Source organism: Gymnoscopelus braueri (genome assembly GCF_963280865.1).
Source record: "Gymnoscopelus braueri genome assembly, chromosome: 19".
NCBI classification, from domain to species: Eukaryota; Metazoa; Chordata; class Actinopteri; order Myctophiformes; family Myctophidae; genus Gymnoscopelus; species Gymnoscopelus braueri.
In genome coordinates, this window is record NC_137621.1 from 41,502,141 (window position 1) to 41,520,061 (window position 17,921).

Sequence of the window (17,921 nt, forward strand, 5' to 3'; positions counted from 1 at the left end):
CCTCACACATTAGTAGGACACTCTAATGCGTGAGGGGGCCGTGATTTTTCCATTACTTTTTTCATTTATTTTTTATATATTTTTTAAATGTTTATTTTATTTGAAAGTGAAATATCCCTTTAAGTTACTCTTTATATTGCAGATATAAATGATTGTATTATAAAACATACATGAACCACTTCAGCCCTATTATATACCTAGGCTATTTGAAAATAGCCGATGCGTTGTGAGCTTGTAGATCGGCTATTTTCAAGCATTTTTGTACTTTTACTTTTGGTACTTTGATTACATTTTGATACCAATACTTTTGTACTTTTACTTAAGTAAAACAGAGTACTTCTAAACTGCAGTATTGATACTTTTACTTAAGTAAAACATTTGAGTACTTTTTCCACCACTGGTAAAAATGTGGGTTCAGAAAAATACATTGCAGCTTTGTGCAAGGTTCAGTATGATTTGTGCCAGTATTTGTTATGTTTTGCAACTTCGGTTTAGCCGCTTGAGTCATTTGTATTCGAAATGAACTATCGGTCATATATAGTAGGCATGGCTCCTGTAGGTAGGCCGTTTGTGGTTTAAAATCTTTAAAAGAAACTGCAAATCTTTTCATGCAAAGACTCGGCTCGGCTTCAATATTCAAAGCGAGAGACTTAAAGGGATACTTCACTTTAGGAACGGGGAAACATTTAAAAAAATTATTAAAAATAAATGAAAAAAGTAATGGAAAATTCATGGCCCCCTCACGCATTAGAGTGTCCTACTAATGTGTGAGGGGGCCTTTATTTTGCCATAACTTCTTTCATTTTTTTTTAATATATATTTTTAATGTTTATTTTATGTGAAAGTGAAGTATCCCTTTAAACTCTCCTTCTATCGTGGCTTTGTCTCATTTAGCGGCGCTGCGGCTCCTCACCAAAATAAAGGATGTCATGGTTAATTTAATGGGTCTTGCTTCATGCCATATCTGACCTCTAACCAGTGGTGTAAAGTAACTAAGTACATTTACTCAAGTACTGCACTTAAACACAATTTTGAGGTACTTTTGCTTTACTGGAGTGTTTCTAATTTTCAGTACTTTTACTTCTACTCCACTACATCTCAGAGACAAATATTGTGCTTCTTACTCCTCTACAATTATTTGAAAACTTTAGTTACTAGTTACTTTGTCAATTTGGTAATTATTACAAAACATACAATACCCACTTCAGCCCTATTTAAACTTTGGCTATTTGAAAATAGCCGATCTACAAGCTCACAACGCGTCGCATCGTGACGCGTTGTGAGCTTGTAGATCGGCTATTTTCAAGAGATTTTATACATATGATACCTTGTAAAACAGGACATTCTGCATTAGTGAGTACTTTTACTTTTGGTACTTTACGTACATTTTGATAACCAACACTTTTGCACCTTTACTCAAGTAAATATTGAATTCCGGACTTTTACTTGTAACAGAGTACTTCTACATTGCAGTATTGATACTTTTACTTGAGTCAAACATTTTGAGTACTTTTTCCACTCGCCTCTAACCCCCAATCCTCTTGCAGATCTCCTACCATGGCAGTGGAGAGGGAGGGGAGAGTGACGACTCGGAGGGTGAGAACCAGGAACTTGCACAGATCGACAGAGGTAGGTGCCTTTCCCCCATTATTATTACAACATCACGTCTACAAAGGAATGTTACTGCTCGCTCTTTTACTCTTGGCACGCATTGCTTATTATGGTCATCCTTAATAAAAAATCATGTGAAAATTGTTGTTTTATTACATACTCACATGGCAGCTTATGAAGCTGAAATATGTGCATGTTTACAGTATCCACAAAATAAAATGAAAGTACACACTTTTCTAATTAACCCATTAAGACCTGAAGCCGATTCTACAAAATGTCTTCTAAATCCCAACAGTATTCCGAAACAAACGTATGTTTCTATATCAGTGGTGCTCAAACCTTTTCATGTCAAGGACCCCCAAAATTATATGTAGTTGGCTGCGGACCCCCCATCTCAAAATATTTTGTTCCAGGGACCCCCAAGAAGCAAAGATTTGAGTTACAAATGTTCGGTTAAAAAATATATATATTCAAAGATTTGCACACATTTTCTCGATTTATCAAAAATAGCAGATCTACAAGCTCATAGCGCGGCACTCTGTGCCGCGCTACAAGCTTGTAGATCTGCTATTTTTGAATAGCCCAAAGTGTAAAATAATGCTTTTTTAGTTCAAATCTAAAAATGACACAGAAAAATTGGCCGGTTACACTCAGCAAAGATGCTTTTGCGCTTGGCATCCCGTCTCTCATGTTGCATGCACACACGTGCACACACCCACCACCTGTTTCTTACATCAGTGGTTCTCAGAGTGGGGGGGTTCCAGGGGGTCTCCAGCTAAATATATGTATAACTCTGAGTATACAAATGGAACCAAATGGATCCTTAAAAGGGATAGTTCACCCCCAAAATGACTTTTTTTCCTATCGATTACTTGCCCCATGGAGACTTGAATTCATGGAGATTTTTTTTGTTTTTGTCGCATTTCTAAGCCAATAATTTGATGACCGGCGGCGGCTCCGGTAGGAGACTCAGAGTGTCAACTTTGAGTCTCCTACAGGAGACATTAGCATCTTTCTGCCTATCATCAAATTATTGGCTTAGGAATGCGACAAGAACAAAAAATAAACAAATTCAAGGCTTCATGGGGTGTGTAATTGATAGAAAATAAGTAATTTTGGGGGTGAACTATCCCTTTAAGGTAGGGCTGCAACTCACTCTTATTTAATTAGGGACAGACTATAGTGAAAAAAAATCTACAAGCTCACAACGCACCGTGGATTAGCTAATTGCACTATTTAGAAAGTTTTAGATTATATATTTTTTCCGCATAATGACATGCCCAAAATAGGGATGCGTAATGCGTGCTGAACGCGACATTACAAAGTCTATACCAGTTGCGCTATAAACACGCCCCCTTCTGTGGCCAACGCGGAAGTGCCTCTGCCTACAACAACTGCGGGCTATTTCTTTAGCCCGTATAGTTTTGGACCGCAACGGACTGAGGCGCGCCGTCTCAAGCGAACTTGAGCCACGCGAGGCACGGCCGAGCGAGCTAAAGCGAGCGAGTTGCCGTGCCGAACGTTGCGATGTTCGCTTGGGCCGACTCAGCGCCGTTCGAGTTACGTACCGATAGGGACAGAATAGTAAATCATGTTTTGGTGAGAGAGTTTGCCCCAACTGCCACTCAAAGTGGCTACTGGCCAATCACAGCGCGTCCTTGCGCAAGCTTTATTGGCCAATCATGCACAAGTGGTATAGAGATTGCGATGACGCGTGCTGAACTGGGAGGGTTCCTTGATGAATGAACTCGCTCTCTCTTCCATCTCTCGTCAGAGAGGCGGAGGAACGGCGCCCTCACCCCGCTGGCGACCAGCCAGCAGCACAACCAGGGCCCTCCCTCCCCGGCTCGGCTGCGCCGCCTCCGCCTCCTCCTAGACGCCAACCTGGACCGCCACTCCTCCGAGGAGGAGGAGCTGGAGAGGATCGGGGACAGCAGGAAGTGGGCGTCGGCGTTCCACCGTCTCCACGGCGACCATCAGAGCAGCGCGTCCAGCGACGAGGAGGTGCACGACCTGTGCGGCTGCGGCGGCGGGTCTCCCGCCCCCGCTAGGCCGCAGCCGGTGGAGGCGCCGGCGCCGGCGCCGGCGCCGGGGCCTCGACTGGCCGCCGCCGCCTCCTCTCCCAGCCCGGTGCTCTTCAGCTCCAGCCCCCCGCGCAGCCTCAAGGCCCCTCCTCCTCCCATGCGCTTCCAGCTGCAGGTCAGTGGTGGGAAAAAGTACTCAAATGTTTCACTTAAAGTAAAAGTATCAATACTGCAAAGTACTCTGTTACAAGTGAAAAGTCCGGATTTCAAAATGCACTTGAGTTAAAGTGTAAAAGTATTGGTATCAAAAATGTACTTAAAGTATCAAAAGTAAAAGTACTCATTATGCAGAATGTCCCATTACAAGTTTTCAAATGCACACAAATCTTTTGAAAATAGCCGATCTACAAGCTCACAATGCGTCGCATCGCGACGCATTGTGAGCTTGTAGATCGGCTATTTTCAAATGGCTGAAATGTATATAGGGCTCAGAATCAGAATCAGAATCAGAATCAGTTTTATTGTCACATCACAGGTTTACAAGGTAAAAAGTGGGTGAAATTCTTTTTTGTACATCGTTCCCATCGCAACGTTAGTTTCCATAGAAAGAAGAGGGGGGGGGGGAGAAGAAGAGGGTGGGGGGCAGGTGGGAAGGAGATCAAAAACAAGAGAGCAACAGAAGGCCAGACAAGTTATCTACATATTTACAAATTACCTGAGATAATAAAAACTAAAAAACTAAACTAAGGTGCCTGAGCGTAGCAGCAATGTATTGTACTGTGCATGTTATACTTATACTGTGCATGATAGACAAAGGACGTTAAGGTGCTTAGAGGAAAAGGTGCTTAGAGGAAAAGGAGCACAATAAAAAGACCCAAAAAAAGTCAGTGCGTTATACAAGGGATTAAGGTGCAAAAGGTCAGTGCGTGTCCACCTAGAGTGGACTGACCCTAGTATAATCCGCATGTAGCTCCATGAGGGAGTGCAACAAAAAGTCATTTGTACCTGGTGTAGTCCACAGGTGTGTCCGAGGGGGGGCTAAAGTCCAAGTCATTGTCCCTGGTATAATCCACAGGTGTGTTCAGGAAGAGCCAGAAAAGTCTGCGCCGCCTGCTGTCAGCAGCAGGCAGGCTGAAGTGGTTAATGTATGTTTTGTAATAACAATGAAAATATGCAAAGTATTTAGTAACTAAAGTTTTCAAATAACTGTAGTGGAGTAAAAGTACAATATTTGCCTCTGAGATGTACTGGAGTAGAAGTAAAACTATTGGAAATTTGGAAATACTCAAGTAAAGTACAAATACCTCAGAATTGTACTTAAGTACAGTACTTGAGTACATGTACTTAGATACTTTCCACCACTGCTGCAGGTGGTGCAGCAGCCGGCGGCGCGGCCCATCATCCTGACCCACTTTGACCAGTCGGCGGCCCCCTACAGGAGGTACCACCGGCACGGCTACGGCGGCGGGGAGTCCGTCAGACCCAGCCTGGATCTGGAGAAGATGCAACAGGTTAGTAAGCACTGGGCCTCCCAATCAATGGAAAACCCCAGTTGGTCCCCGGCATCCATACTCTGGGGGGGGGGGGGGACGACGACAATATTATAACTATTATAACATTCTTTTTTTTTTTACAACTTTATTTATAGGATTTTCAATTATTGAGCCATATAACCCCAACATATACCCCACCCTCCCCGGTTCCCTCACAGATGATACAATTACAACAATAAAACAACATTTATAAATGGGAGAAAATAAATAAAATACGGGAGCAGTAAATATTTGAAGCAGGAATTGAAAATAAAATAGACAAAAAATAAATGAAACTATTATAACATTCTGACGCGTTGTGAGTTTGTAGATCTGCTATTTTCGAAAACATTCGACACAATTTGGGAAAAAGTTAACCTTGGTACCACAAGCATGCCAATACTTTTGAACATTTATTCAAGTGAAATATTTAATGCAGGCCTTTTACTTGCAACAGAGTATTTCTACATGTGTGAGTACTTCTTCCACCGCTGTTAAGTTTAATCAAAGACCAAACATATCGTTATTTCTTTATGGTCGTATTAAACCTTGCACACTGCCAAGGCAAACTATATGGTTCATCACATAGAGGACAGGATTAGACCCCAAACTATAATGATGCCCCCCCCCCCTCCCCCAGCCTTATACCCTGTATGCACACACACACACACACACACACACACACACACACACACACACACACAAACACACAATGCGACAAACCCCCCCTGCCCATAGCCCTGGTCGCCTGCCCCACCACGGTGGTCCGCGGGCTGGAAGGAGATGAAGGCGAGCGGAGGCACGGCGGACGGCAGATGTCCCGTCCTGGGTTTTCTCAACAAAAGCTAGGGGGGGGGGGGATGGAAGAGGAGGCAAAGGAGAGGAGGAGGAGGAGGAGGAGGAGGAGAGGATTAAATAAACAACAGGAGAAAAAAAACGACAGCCACTAATGAGTCATGGAGAAGCTGCTGCTCGGCGCTGATCGTTGATGATGAAGAAGCCCCCCCCCCCCCCCTCCCCCAGCGGACTTGTTGGCTCTGGGCTAGTAGATGGGGCGGGGGGGGGGGGGGGGTTGAATATGCAGTGGTGTAAAGTAACTAAGTACATTTACTCAAGTGCAGTACTTAAGTATAATTTTGAGGTATTTTTATTTTACTGGAGTATTTCCAATTGTCCATACTTTTACTTCTACTCCACTACATCTCAGAGGCAAATATTGTACTTTTACTCCACTACAATTATTTGAAAACTTAAGTTACTAGTTACTTTGCAGATATAAATTATTACATTATAAAACACACATTAACCACTTTAGCCCTGTTTTATACATAGACTATTTGAAAATAGCTGATCTACAAGCTCACAACGCGTCGCATCGCGACGCGTTGTGAGCTTGTAGATCTGCTATTTTCAAACATGTTAGTACTTTTAAGATACTTTAAGTACAGTTTGATACCAATGCTTTCGTACTTTTACGCAAGTTCATTTTGAATTCCGGACTTTTTACTTGTAACAGAGTACTTCTACATTGCAGTATTGATACTTTTACTTAAGTAAAACAGTACTTTTTCCACCACTGAGTGTAATAATAATTATGTGTGCTCTCGTGGAGACTAAACTACAGGTTTCAAAGGTCCATATGTCGGTGGGTTTTTTTTTCACAGAGAGCAGATGATCAACACACAGCAGGCAGTGAATGAGAGCTGGGGGGGTGGGGGGGCAGAAAGAACTAACTGGAGCGCGTATTCTTTCTTTTCTTTTCTTCTATCTTGCCTGCCTGCCCGTGCATGCATGGAGATATAGTGTGTGTTGATCTTTTAAGTATTTTTTTTTTTTTTGTTTGCGCTTTATCATTGGGTATGAGCAGTGGTCGAAAGTAACTAAGTACATTTACTCAAGTACTGTACTTAAGTATACAATTTTGAGGTACTTTTACTTTACTGGAGTATTTCCAATTGTCTATACTTTTACTTCTACTCCACTAGAGGCAAATGTTATACTTTTACTCCACTACAATTATTTGAGAACTTTAATTACTAGTTACTTTGCAGATATCAATTATTACATCATAAAACATACATTAACCACTTTAGCCCTGTTTTATAACTAGGCTATTTGAAAATAGCCGATCTACAAGCTCACAACGCGTCGCCATGCGACGCGTTGTGAGCTTGTAGATCTGCTATTTTAAAACATTTTTGTACTTTTACCTTTGGTACTTTAAGTACATTTTGATACCAATACTTTTGTACTTTTACTCAAGTTTTGAATTTTAGATTTTTACTTGTAACAGAGTATTTCTACATTGCAGTATAACTTTTACTTAAGTAAAACATTTGAGTACTTTCTCCACCACTGGATATGAGTGTATCTGTGTTTGTGTGTGTGTGTGTGTGTGTGTGTGTGTGTGTGTGTGTGCGTGCGTGCGTGCGTGCGTGCGTGCGTGCGTGTGTGTGTGTGTGTGCGTGTGTGTGTGTGTGTGTGTGTGCATTCAGTCAAGTGGAATGGGAGGTGCTGTGAGGGAATACAATAGGGGGCCTACAGAGGTAGAAAGGCAGACGGTGCTCAGCTCCACCATTAACCCCTCATATAGCTCAGCAACGTCCACACAGTAAAGTCCTCCGTGTTTTGTGTTTTTTTTAACCCTCAGGGTTAAATTAACACTGAGCATTTTGCCGTGCAGTCACCCAGCTCGCCCTCTGCTAATGGACCATGTCCCTGAAATGTCCTTCGTTACACTATAACAGTATCCTTCATTAAACTATAACCAGTGGTGGAAAAAGTACTCAGATGTTTTACTTAAAGTTATACAATGCAGAATCCCAAATAACGATTTTTAGCAACCTCTGCTGGTCACTACCGTCACTGCATACAATTTCCGTAATCCTCGATTACCCAGAATTCCATTCGTTTTCACCGGAAGCCGGAAGCGTTTCAAAAAGCGATCTTTTAATTGTTTTATACTATCTACGGATCGTTTCTCTTAGCCAGTGGAGCATTAGTTACCATGAGCTGTGCTTTCTTTTTCTGTTCTTTTTCGATCTTCCAATCCTACATTATCTTAACATCAGCGTGAGGTTCCTTTTTGTTATAGCGCGGTAGTTCCTGGCCAAACAGGAAACCGTTGCGGTAGTTCCTGGGGACGTCGGCCACGACGTCATGACGTTGGCCAGGAACGTCATTTCCCCGGGAAAGTCCCCCCAGTCCACTTTCAATAGAAAATATATAAATAAAAGGCTTCCGGGGGTGAAATTCACGGAGTGGGTGTTGTGAAACTTTTGCCACTCGCAAAAGATATACAATTTAACTTTAGTTTTGTTGAAAACGTTACCTAGTATTACTTTAAGTAAAAGTATCAATACTGCAATGTAGAAGTACTCCGTTACAAGTGAAAATCCTGAATTCTAAATTGACTTGAGTAAAAGCACAAAGGTATTGGTATCAAAATGTACTTAAAAGTACCAAATGTAAAAGCACTAAAATGTTTGAGAATAGCAGATCTACAAGCTCACAACGAGTCGCGATGCGACGCGTTGTGAGCTTGTAGATCGATTTCAAATAGCCTAGGTATAGAATAGGGCTAAAGTGATTAATGTTTTATAATATAATAATTGATAATTGCAAAGTAACTAGTAACTAAAGTTTTCAAATAATTGTAGTGGAGTAAAAGTACAATATTTGCCTCTGAGATGTAGTGGAGTAGAAGTAAAAGTATTGGAAATACTCAAGTAAAGTACAGATACCTCAAAATTGTACTTAAGTACAGTACTTGAGTACATTTACACCACTGCTATATAGGTTTGTCAAAAAGCAGAACAGGAAACAGCAAATTTACACTTTATCTTATCCAACCTGAAAGGCTTCAGGACTGGCTCTCGGGGAGGGAAAAAGGTTGGAGTTCACAGCCCAAATGTAGGACACGTCCATACAGCCAGTGTGTTTGACAAACATGAAGTGCAGCCGTGGCCCCGGGCGTGCGAGAGCAGCGTGAGCTTTCAACCTTGTTGATACATTTATTTATCTGATAATATTCTTAAAAGGCGCGGTCAAGGGGGCCAGCGGGGGCTGTTTTCTTTCAGCCTCTGTTAATCCATCATGCATGCTAATCCTCGGCCCCAATTGCTCAGATGTGGGCCCTCCATTGTTTTGTCGGCCTGATTATCATGGATGACAAACAGTTTGCGTGGCAGATGTCCATTTTTTTTTGCTGATCGGGTTCACAAGTTTGGGAGACACTGATCTTGTGAGTGGAAATGGGCGTGTCCACAAGGGGGCGGACACTTGTTGCCAAAGTCATCAAGTGGCTAGGTTTGATTGGTCAATGACGATTGGACGAAAAAAATGGAAATCCCCCGGTTGGACAGCTTGGGAAAACAATTGGCACATACGGAGCCCGTTGTGATTTCATACGATACGCCACAGGTTGCTCCTGGGCAGGGGATGACATCGAGCTGCAATCTGGAGCCTATTTTAATGACTTAAACGTGAGTTTTAACCCAGTGGTTTCTCAAACTTTTTCATGTCAAGGACCCCCAGAATGATGTGTATTTGGGCGCGGACCCCCATCTCAAAATATTTCGTTCCAGGGACCCCCAGAAGCAAATATTTGAGTTACAAATGTTCGCTTTAAAAAGCGATATATTGAAATATTTGGGCACATTTTCACAATTTTTCAAAGATAGCAGATCTACAAGCTCATAGCGCCACGCTATGAGCTTGTAGATATTTTTGAATAGCCAAAGTATAAAATATGGTTAAAGGGGTTAAAATGATTGTGACGCTATATTAACACATTTAGCTGGGGACCCCCTGGTACCCCCCCCCCCCCCCCCCCCAAGGACCCCTGGGGGGGGGGGGGGGGAACCATTGGTGAGAACCAGTCTGTATGGTAGAGTATGCTAATGCAATATAACTAGCACATCTGCAGTGGTTTGAGGTGGGCCTCCATTGACACGTAGACCCTGGTGTCGGGGTGGGACGGATGGGTCTGAAGCCCATAAGCAAAGATATCTCCCCGTACCAAGCTACGATTCCTTCCGGAAGAGTGGTAGACATTATGGGTTTCCCATGTGAGAGAGGGTTTTTGAATTCCAGGTGGGACATGAAACCTACGGATTGCAGCTTTAAATAAACTGTAGTTTACATGAAGGGACTGTCTAAGCTATGAGAAATAGCTTAGACATGTACAAGTACATGTACTCAAGTACATGTACTCAAGTACTGTGTGTATGTGGGGGGGGGGGGGGGTTACAAGCGTGAGGGCAAGTGCACACGCGCACACACACACACACACACACACACACACACACACACACACACACACACACACACACACACACACACACACACACACACACACACACACACACACACACACACACACACACACACACACACACACACACACAGGCTCTCCCAGTTTGGCAGCAGCAGGGGTCTTGTGCTGGCCTATTCTTCCCAGGGCTTCCCTTCCCCCTTTTTTTGGAAGCCTAGTAGTACCTCCCCGACCCGAGACAATTCCTTGATTGTGAGCCGCCTCCACACACCCCCATGAGCATGAGCGGGTGCTGCGTGGAAGGCCAGGGGAGCCTATAAAGACAGGATATTACATAAGCCTCATTGACCCACTGTTTGGGTTTTAGTGAGACGGCTGGAATCGCGGAACTTCCTCGATCAACCCTGATTCAGCATTAGTTGACGTTCAGTGTTCAGTCCCCTGAACCACGCACCGAATACACGACATGTACCCTGTTTGATGTTCGAAATTACCAGTGGTGTAAAGTAACTAAGTACATTTACGGTCATTAAGTACAATGTCGAGGTATTTCTACTTTACTTGTCCAATTTCCAATATTTTTACTTTTACTCCACTACATCTCGGAGGCAAATATTGAACTTCTACTCCACTACAATTATTTGAAAACTTTAGTTACTAGTTACTTTTCAGATACAAATTATTATATTATAAGACATACATTAACCACTTTCGCCCTATTTTATACATAGGCTATTTGAAAATAGCCGATCTACAAGCTCACAACACGTCGCATCGCGACGCGTTGTGAGCTTGTAGATCTGCTATTTTCAAATATTTTAGTACTTTTACTTGTGGTACTCTAAGTTTTTATGCACTTTTGTACTTTTACTCAAGTAAATTTAGAATTCTGGACTTTTACTTGTAACAGAGTTTTTCCATATTGCAGTATTGGTACTTTTACTTAAGTAAAGAATTTGAGGTCAGTATGTCGCCTACTTAGCCCATTCAATGGTCTGATAAAACGGGATAATCTCCCATTCAATGCATTGATAGCATCCGAATGGGGTGCACGAAGCCTAAAAGGCAAACAGGGATGTATATTTTGTCCCAACGTTCAATGCCAAAGGACAGGATATATGTAGAAACTATATCCATGGTGAATATATGAATTAATTCACTGCATGTGTTTTTTTTTGTTCCCCCACAGAAAATGCTGCTGAAAAAGAACTGCGGGGGGAAAACACGCACAATAAAGATTCGGGTGAGTTCAGTTGTTATTGAAGCCGTTACACGTTCCCACATGAATAAAGCAACATGTTGTATATTGTACTAAAGTACCATACATGTGCCTCATGTACTGTATACTGTATGGTACTTTTTGATCATGCAAGTGGTATTAACCCTTCTGGATTTCTTCAGGCTATTCAAAAATAGCAGATCTACAAGAGCTTGCAGATCTGCTATTTTAAAGAAAAAAACGTGAAAATGTGCAGATCTACAAGCTCATAGCGCGGCACTCGCTATGAGCTTGTAGATCTGCTATTTTTGAATGGCCCAAAGAAATCTATAAAACGAAAGATGCTTTCCCGGTCTTAAAGGGTTAATCTGAATACTCTCACTCACTCACACACACACACACACACACACACACACACACACACACACACACACACACACACACACACACACACACACACACACACCACACACACACACACACACACACACACATACACACACACACACACACACACACACACACACACACACACACACACACACACAGAGTGAGTCCCTTTCTTTTATGCAGTGCCACAATAGGCAGTCCAGATCTAGGTATCCATTACAGTGGCGATAAGGTTGCAAGGTTGACTCGGTTTCCGCGAACAGGCCAGTCTAGTACCTTGATGCCCCTCCAACGGCATGCTGGGAGACAGTATCTGGCAATGATGTTTTGTTCCCATGCCCTTCTGGTGACAGAGCCATGCTTGAGACATGTGACAGTCCGTCGTGAGTTTGCTTTCGCACACATCAAAGCCAAGCCAAACAATGCTACGATACAATGTCTGACAACTGTCAGGCATTATTGCGTCTGACAGTTATTACACTAGCTTTCTTGCGAGGGAACAGGAGTACATTCATAAGCCTCTAATACAGTGGTTCTCAACCAGTGGTCCGGGGACCACCAGTGGTCCTTGAGGGAGTTCAGGGGGTCCCCAGCTAAATGATGGATAGGAACCAAATGGACCCTTATGGGTCTGTAACTCTGAGAGTGTACAAATGGAACGGGTCCATTTGGTTCCAATTGTACACTCTCAGAGTTACATTAATATTGATTTTATAATATAAATTGGGGTCCCAGAGATAGAAATACCATTAAATGGGGGTCCGTAGCCCTAATGTATGTTAAACTGGGGTCCTTGAAATTAAAATGGTTGAGAATCACTGCTAGAGCCGTAAAAAAATCTTCTCTTATCGGGGGTCCCCGGCATATCTTTTCAAATGGGGGTCCGTGGGCTAATATGTCTCAATTTGGGGGGTCCTTGACGCGAAAAAGGTTGAAAACCACTGCTCTAATATATTCTCAGACTATTTTCTGAGTGTTAATTGAACTAAAACGACTACTTCTTACACTTGCAGAGTTAAATTAAAGCCGCAATCTGGAAATAATTTGAATTAACAAAATTTGGCACGTCTGCAGCGGTTGGAGGTGGTCATGCTGCTCTATCATTACGAAATGCAGACCTGGCGTCGGTTAAGACGTCTACCGTTTGACAATTGGTACTGCCTGAAGCTTAGGAGCAGTATATCAACCCCCCCAGGCCAAGTGAAGTGAAGTTTGGTCTCTGCCAGTGGTGGAAAAAGTACTCACATGTTTTACTTAAGTATAAGTATCAATACTGCAAATTGTAAAAATACTCTGTTACAAGTAAAAGTCCCTGAATTCAAAATGTACTTGAGTTAAAGTACAACATTATTGGTATCAAAATGTACTTAAAGTACCAAAAGTAGAAAGTACTCATTATGCAGAATGTCCACTTTCACAAGTTTTCAAATCTTTTGAAAATAGTAGATCTACAAGCTCACAATGCGCCGCATCGCGACACATTGTGAGATTGTAGATCGGCTATTTCAAATGGCCAAAATGTATATAGGGCTGAAGTGGTCAATGCATGTTTTGTAATAATAATCCCAAATCTATAAAGTAACTAGTAACTAAAGTTTTCAAATAATTGAGATGTAGTGGCGTCGATTTTTTTCTGAGCCACAGAAAATTGGAAATACTCAAGTAAAGTACAAATAGCTCAAGTACAGTACTTAAGTAAATGTACTTAGTTACTTTCCACCACGTGGTCTCTGCACTATCATAACCAGTACACACAGGATGTGCACTGGTTTGGTTTTGTTCGCTGGTATAAGGGAAGCGGGTTGGAGAGCTCACATCGGTTGGAAGGAGCCTGCCTGGGTACCTTGGCACAAACCATGGCCGCTCCAGAAGGACATGCTGTGTTGGTGGTGAGAAAAAAAGCGACGTTATTATCACGTTGTGTGGGACGGTGTCTGTTGAAGCTTATGACGCCCCTTGTTTGTGTCACGGACATCCGTCTGTGCAACCACGAACACGTACAGTACGGTATACCGACAGCACAACCTCGGGTATACCAATCCAGTCGCATCCAGTTGACCGAGAGGCACCACTTAATCCATCGAGACCGCGAAAGCGTCATGAGTCATTTTAAGATTTATTTGGCAATTACAAAATAGCAGATCTACAAGCTCATAGTGCGGTAGATCAGTGGTAGAAATTTCTTGAAAATCTTTGAATATATAGCGATTTGTTTTTACTCAAATCTTTGCTTCTGGGGGGTCCCTGGAACAACATATTTTGAGAGGGGGGTCGCGGCCAAATACATATCTAAAAATGCTTTCTTAATCCTAACAGTATGCTGCTATATCAGTGGTGCTCCAACTATTTCATGTCAAGGACCCCCAGATTTAATGTATTTGGCCGCGGACTCCCAGCTCAAAATATTTCGTTCCAGGGACCCCCCAGAAGCAAAGATTGGAGTTTAAAATGTTCGCTTTAAAGAAAAAAATATATATTCAAAGATTTGCACACATTTTCATGATTTTTCAAAAATAGCAGATCTACAAGCTCATAGCGCGGCACTCGAGCAGCAATGAGACAGAGAAGAGCCGGAAGAAGAGGAGGTATAGGGTGTTATGCGGTCCCTTGTGGCGCATTCGCCAGGATGAAGTCATTTTCCATTTTTAGCCCCTGCCGGCTGCTATAGCTGTGTTGCTCCGCTGATACGGTGGAGATATTGCTCATTATCTCCCGTTCCTGCTGGTCCTGTTAGTAAGCGTTGTTGTCGCTGTGTCAGTGACGTCTATGGGCGGCTGGCCACGTTCCAGCTGAGACATTTTTCTAGGTCTGGGGGGATGAAGGGGGGCTTCCACCGCCGCAGTGGTGGAAAAAGTTTGCACATTTTTTACTTAAGTAAAAGTATCAATACTGCAATGTAGAAGTACTCTGTTACAAGTGAAAGTCTGGAATTCAAAATTGACTTGAGTAAAAGTACAAAAGTATTGGTATCAAAATGTACTTAGAGTACCAATAGTAAAAGTACTAAAATGTTTGAAAATAGCTGATCTGCAAGCTCACAACGCGTCGCGATGCGACGCGTTGTGAGCTTGCAGATCGGCTATTTTCAAATAGCCTAGGTATAAAATAGGGCTAAAGTGGTTAATGTATGTTTTATAATGTAATAATATATATCTGCAAAGTAGCAACTAAGGTTTTCAAATAATTGCAGTGGAGTAAAGTACAATATTTGCCTCTGAGATGTAGTGGAGTAGAAGTAAAAGTACTGAAATTGGAAATACTCCAGTAAAGTAAAAAAATACTCTGAATTGTACTTAAGTATACGGTACTTGAGTAAATGTACTTAGTCACTTTACACCACTGATGAGCCGTGTGGGGCCCCCAGGGGCCCCCCCGGAAACCTCTGTGACCCCGTTCTCTTTTGTGCACTGTGCGCTGTGATATGCCTCTCTCTCTCTCTCTCTCTCTCTGCACACTTCATCCTCTCTTCATCTCCCCCCCGTCTCTCTCTCTCTCTCTATCCCTCATAACTTCACCCGTTCTAGCTTCTCCTTTTTTTGCCGTCTTTTATCTGTCAGCCCCCTCCTCAGTTTCCTGGCCACAGTCCAGAGGAGAGACACCGGATCATGGAAGGGGGCGAGGGATGGATGGATCGATGCCCCCCCCCCCCCCCCGGATTGGGGGGCAGGGGGGGGCGTCTCAGAAGGCAGCTGGGAACGCAGAGGGATGGGAGTCGTTATGGGGGCCCGTATAGCAGCGGGTGATGACAGTGGCGGTGGGGTGATGATGGTGGTGGCGGTAGCAGGGGGAGGCAGCGGGAGTTAGTGGTGGAAAAAGTACTTGAATGTTTTACTTAAGTAAAAGTATCAATGCCGCAATGTCGAAGTACTCTGTTACAAGTCCATAATTCAAAATTGACTTGAGGGCAAAAAGTAAAATTTAGTACAAAAGTATTGGTATCAAAAATGTACTTAAAGTACCAAAAGTAAAAGTACTAAAATGCGACGCGTTGTGAGCTTGTAGATCGGCTGTTTTCAAATAGCCTACGTATAAAATAGAGCTAAAGTGGTTGATGTATGTTTTATCATGTAATCATTTATATCTGCAAAGTAACTAGTAACTAAAGTTTTCAAATAATTGTAGTGGAGTAAAAGTACAATATTTGCCTCAGAGATATAGTGCAGTAAAAAGTAAAAGTACAGAAAATTGGAAATACTTCAGTAAAGTAAAAAAAAAAAAACTCACAACAGTACTTAAGTACAGTACTTGAGTAAATGTACTTAAGTTACTTTACACCACTGGCGGGAGGACAGTGCAGAACCTTGGCTGGTGTGCTGCGCTGTAGGGGTTTTTGGAGATGAACGGCAGGGCGTTCACCATAGGATGTAGCAGTGGAGGGTGATCCTATCTACTTTCAGCCAGCATGGGGGGGGGGGGGGGGGGGGGTGGAGAGATCGTTGGTCGAGACAGAGCATGAATGGACGTAAAAGCCGGTGAGATAAAGGGATAAAGCAGAATGAAATCGATTGTTTGATCTGCACTATCGGGCCCTGGAGGTATAGTTGGGAATGCTCCAGATTTCATCAGGCTGATAGAAAATGTATTCCGTTTTCAAAAGTTTGCGGTTTGAAAACGTTCCAGGTGCCGTGGGTTAAACAAGGTACTTCAGTGCAGGGCTGGGCAATTAACCGGAAATATACCAAAAAACCGATATTTAGGACCAATAACCGACTTATAATAATCAAGACGCAAGATTTTTTTGGGGGGGATATTTCAACTAAATCGATTAGTCTGATTAACCATCAGACTAATCGCCAGGCTACAAGTTCACAACGCTACACGTTGTGAGCTTCTGCTAATTTCACCCATTTTTCTTTTCTTCTAATAATCGCTCATTAACCCATTGAGACCTGAAGCCGATTCTACATGTCTCCTAAATCTCAACAGTTTTCTGAAAAACGTTTGTTTCTATATCAGTGGTGCTCAATCTTTTTCATGTCAAGGACCCCCAAAATTATATGTATTTTGGCCGCGGACCCCATCAAAATATTTTGTTCCAGGGACCCCCAGAAGCAAAGATTTGAGTTAAAAATGTTCGCTTTAAAAATATGTATATTCAAAGATTTGCACACATTTTCACGATTTTTCAAAAATAGCAGATCTACAAGCTCGTAGCGCGGCACTCGGTGCCGCGCCTATGAGCTTGTATATCTGCTATTTTTGAATAGCCCAAAGTGTAAAATAATGCTTTTTAGCTCAAATCTAAAAATGAGACAGTTCCAGGTCTCAATGGGTTAATCATGATCGAGGCAAAAGTTTGAAGTAATCGTGATATTGATTCAAAGTCCCAATCGCCCCAGCCCTACTTCAGTGTCTCAAGAGCGAAAAACAGCACGACAGGCTTTGTGGGTGCTTGATTAGCGACCAGTGGGCTGGACTAAAATAGGTTAATCCAAGATGTCCTCTCGAGCTATAACTTGTTGACACTAGAGACCGTTTTCTCTCTCAAACTAGTTGAGAAACAAGCTCCGTGCGAAGAACGGCAGGAATGTTGCGCGCTGCGTTAGCACAGACACACATACACTCCTTCAGCCTTTCATCTGGCTCTTATAGTGTGTAATTAGCAGTGGTGGAAAAAGTACTCAAAATGTTTTACTTAAGTAAAAGTATCAATGCTGCAATGTAGAAGTACTCTGTTACAAGTGAAAGTCCGGAATTAAAAATTACTTGAGTAAAAGTACCAAAGTATTGGCATCAAAATGTACTTAAAGGGATACTTCACTTTCGGGTCGGGGAAAACATTTAAAAAATATATTAAAAATAAATGAAAAAAGTAATGGAAAATTCATGGCCCCCTCACGCATTAGAGTGTCCTACTAATGTGTGAGGGG

General features: G+C 42.5%; 1 protein-coding gene across 1 annotated transcript in view; it reads left to right on the forward strand.

Moving 5' to 3' along the window:
• Positions 1–17,921, forward strand: part of LOC308075229 (uncharacterized protein) — a 37,567-nt gene that overhangs the window by 13,576 nt on the left and 6,070 nt on the right. The window contains exons 2-5 of the mRNA XM_080414941.1: positions 1,548–1,629; positions 3,386–3,810; positions 5,006–5,146; positions 11,632–11,685. Coding sequence (XP_080271067.1) covers positions 1,548–1,629; positions 3,386–3,810; positions 5,006–5,146; positions 11,632–11,685 — 702 coding nt within the window. The remainder of the gene's footprint in view (positions 1–1,547; positions 1,630–3,385; positions 3,811–5,005; positions 5,147–11,631; positions 11,686–17,921) is intronic.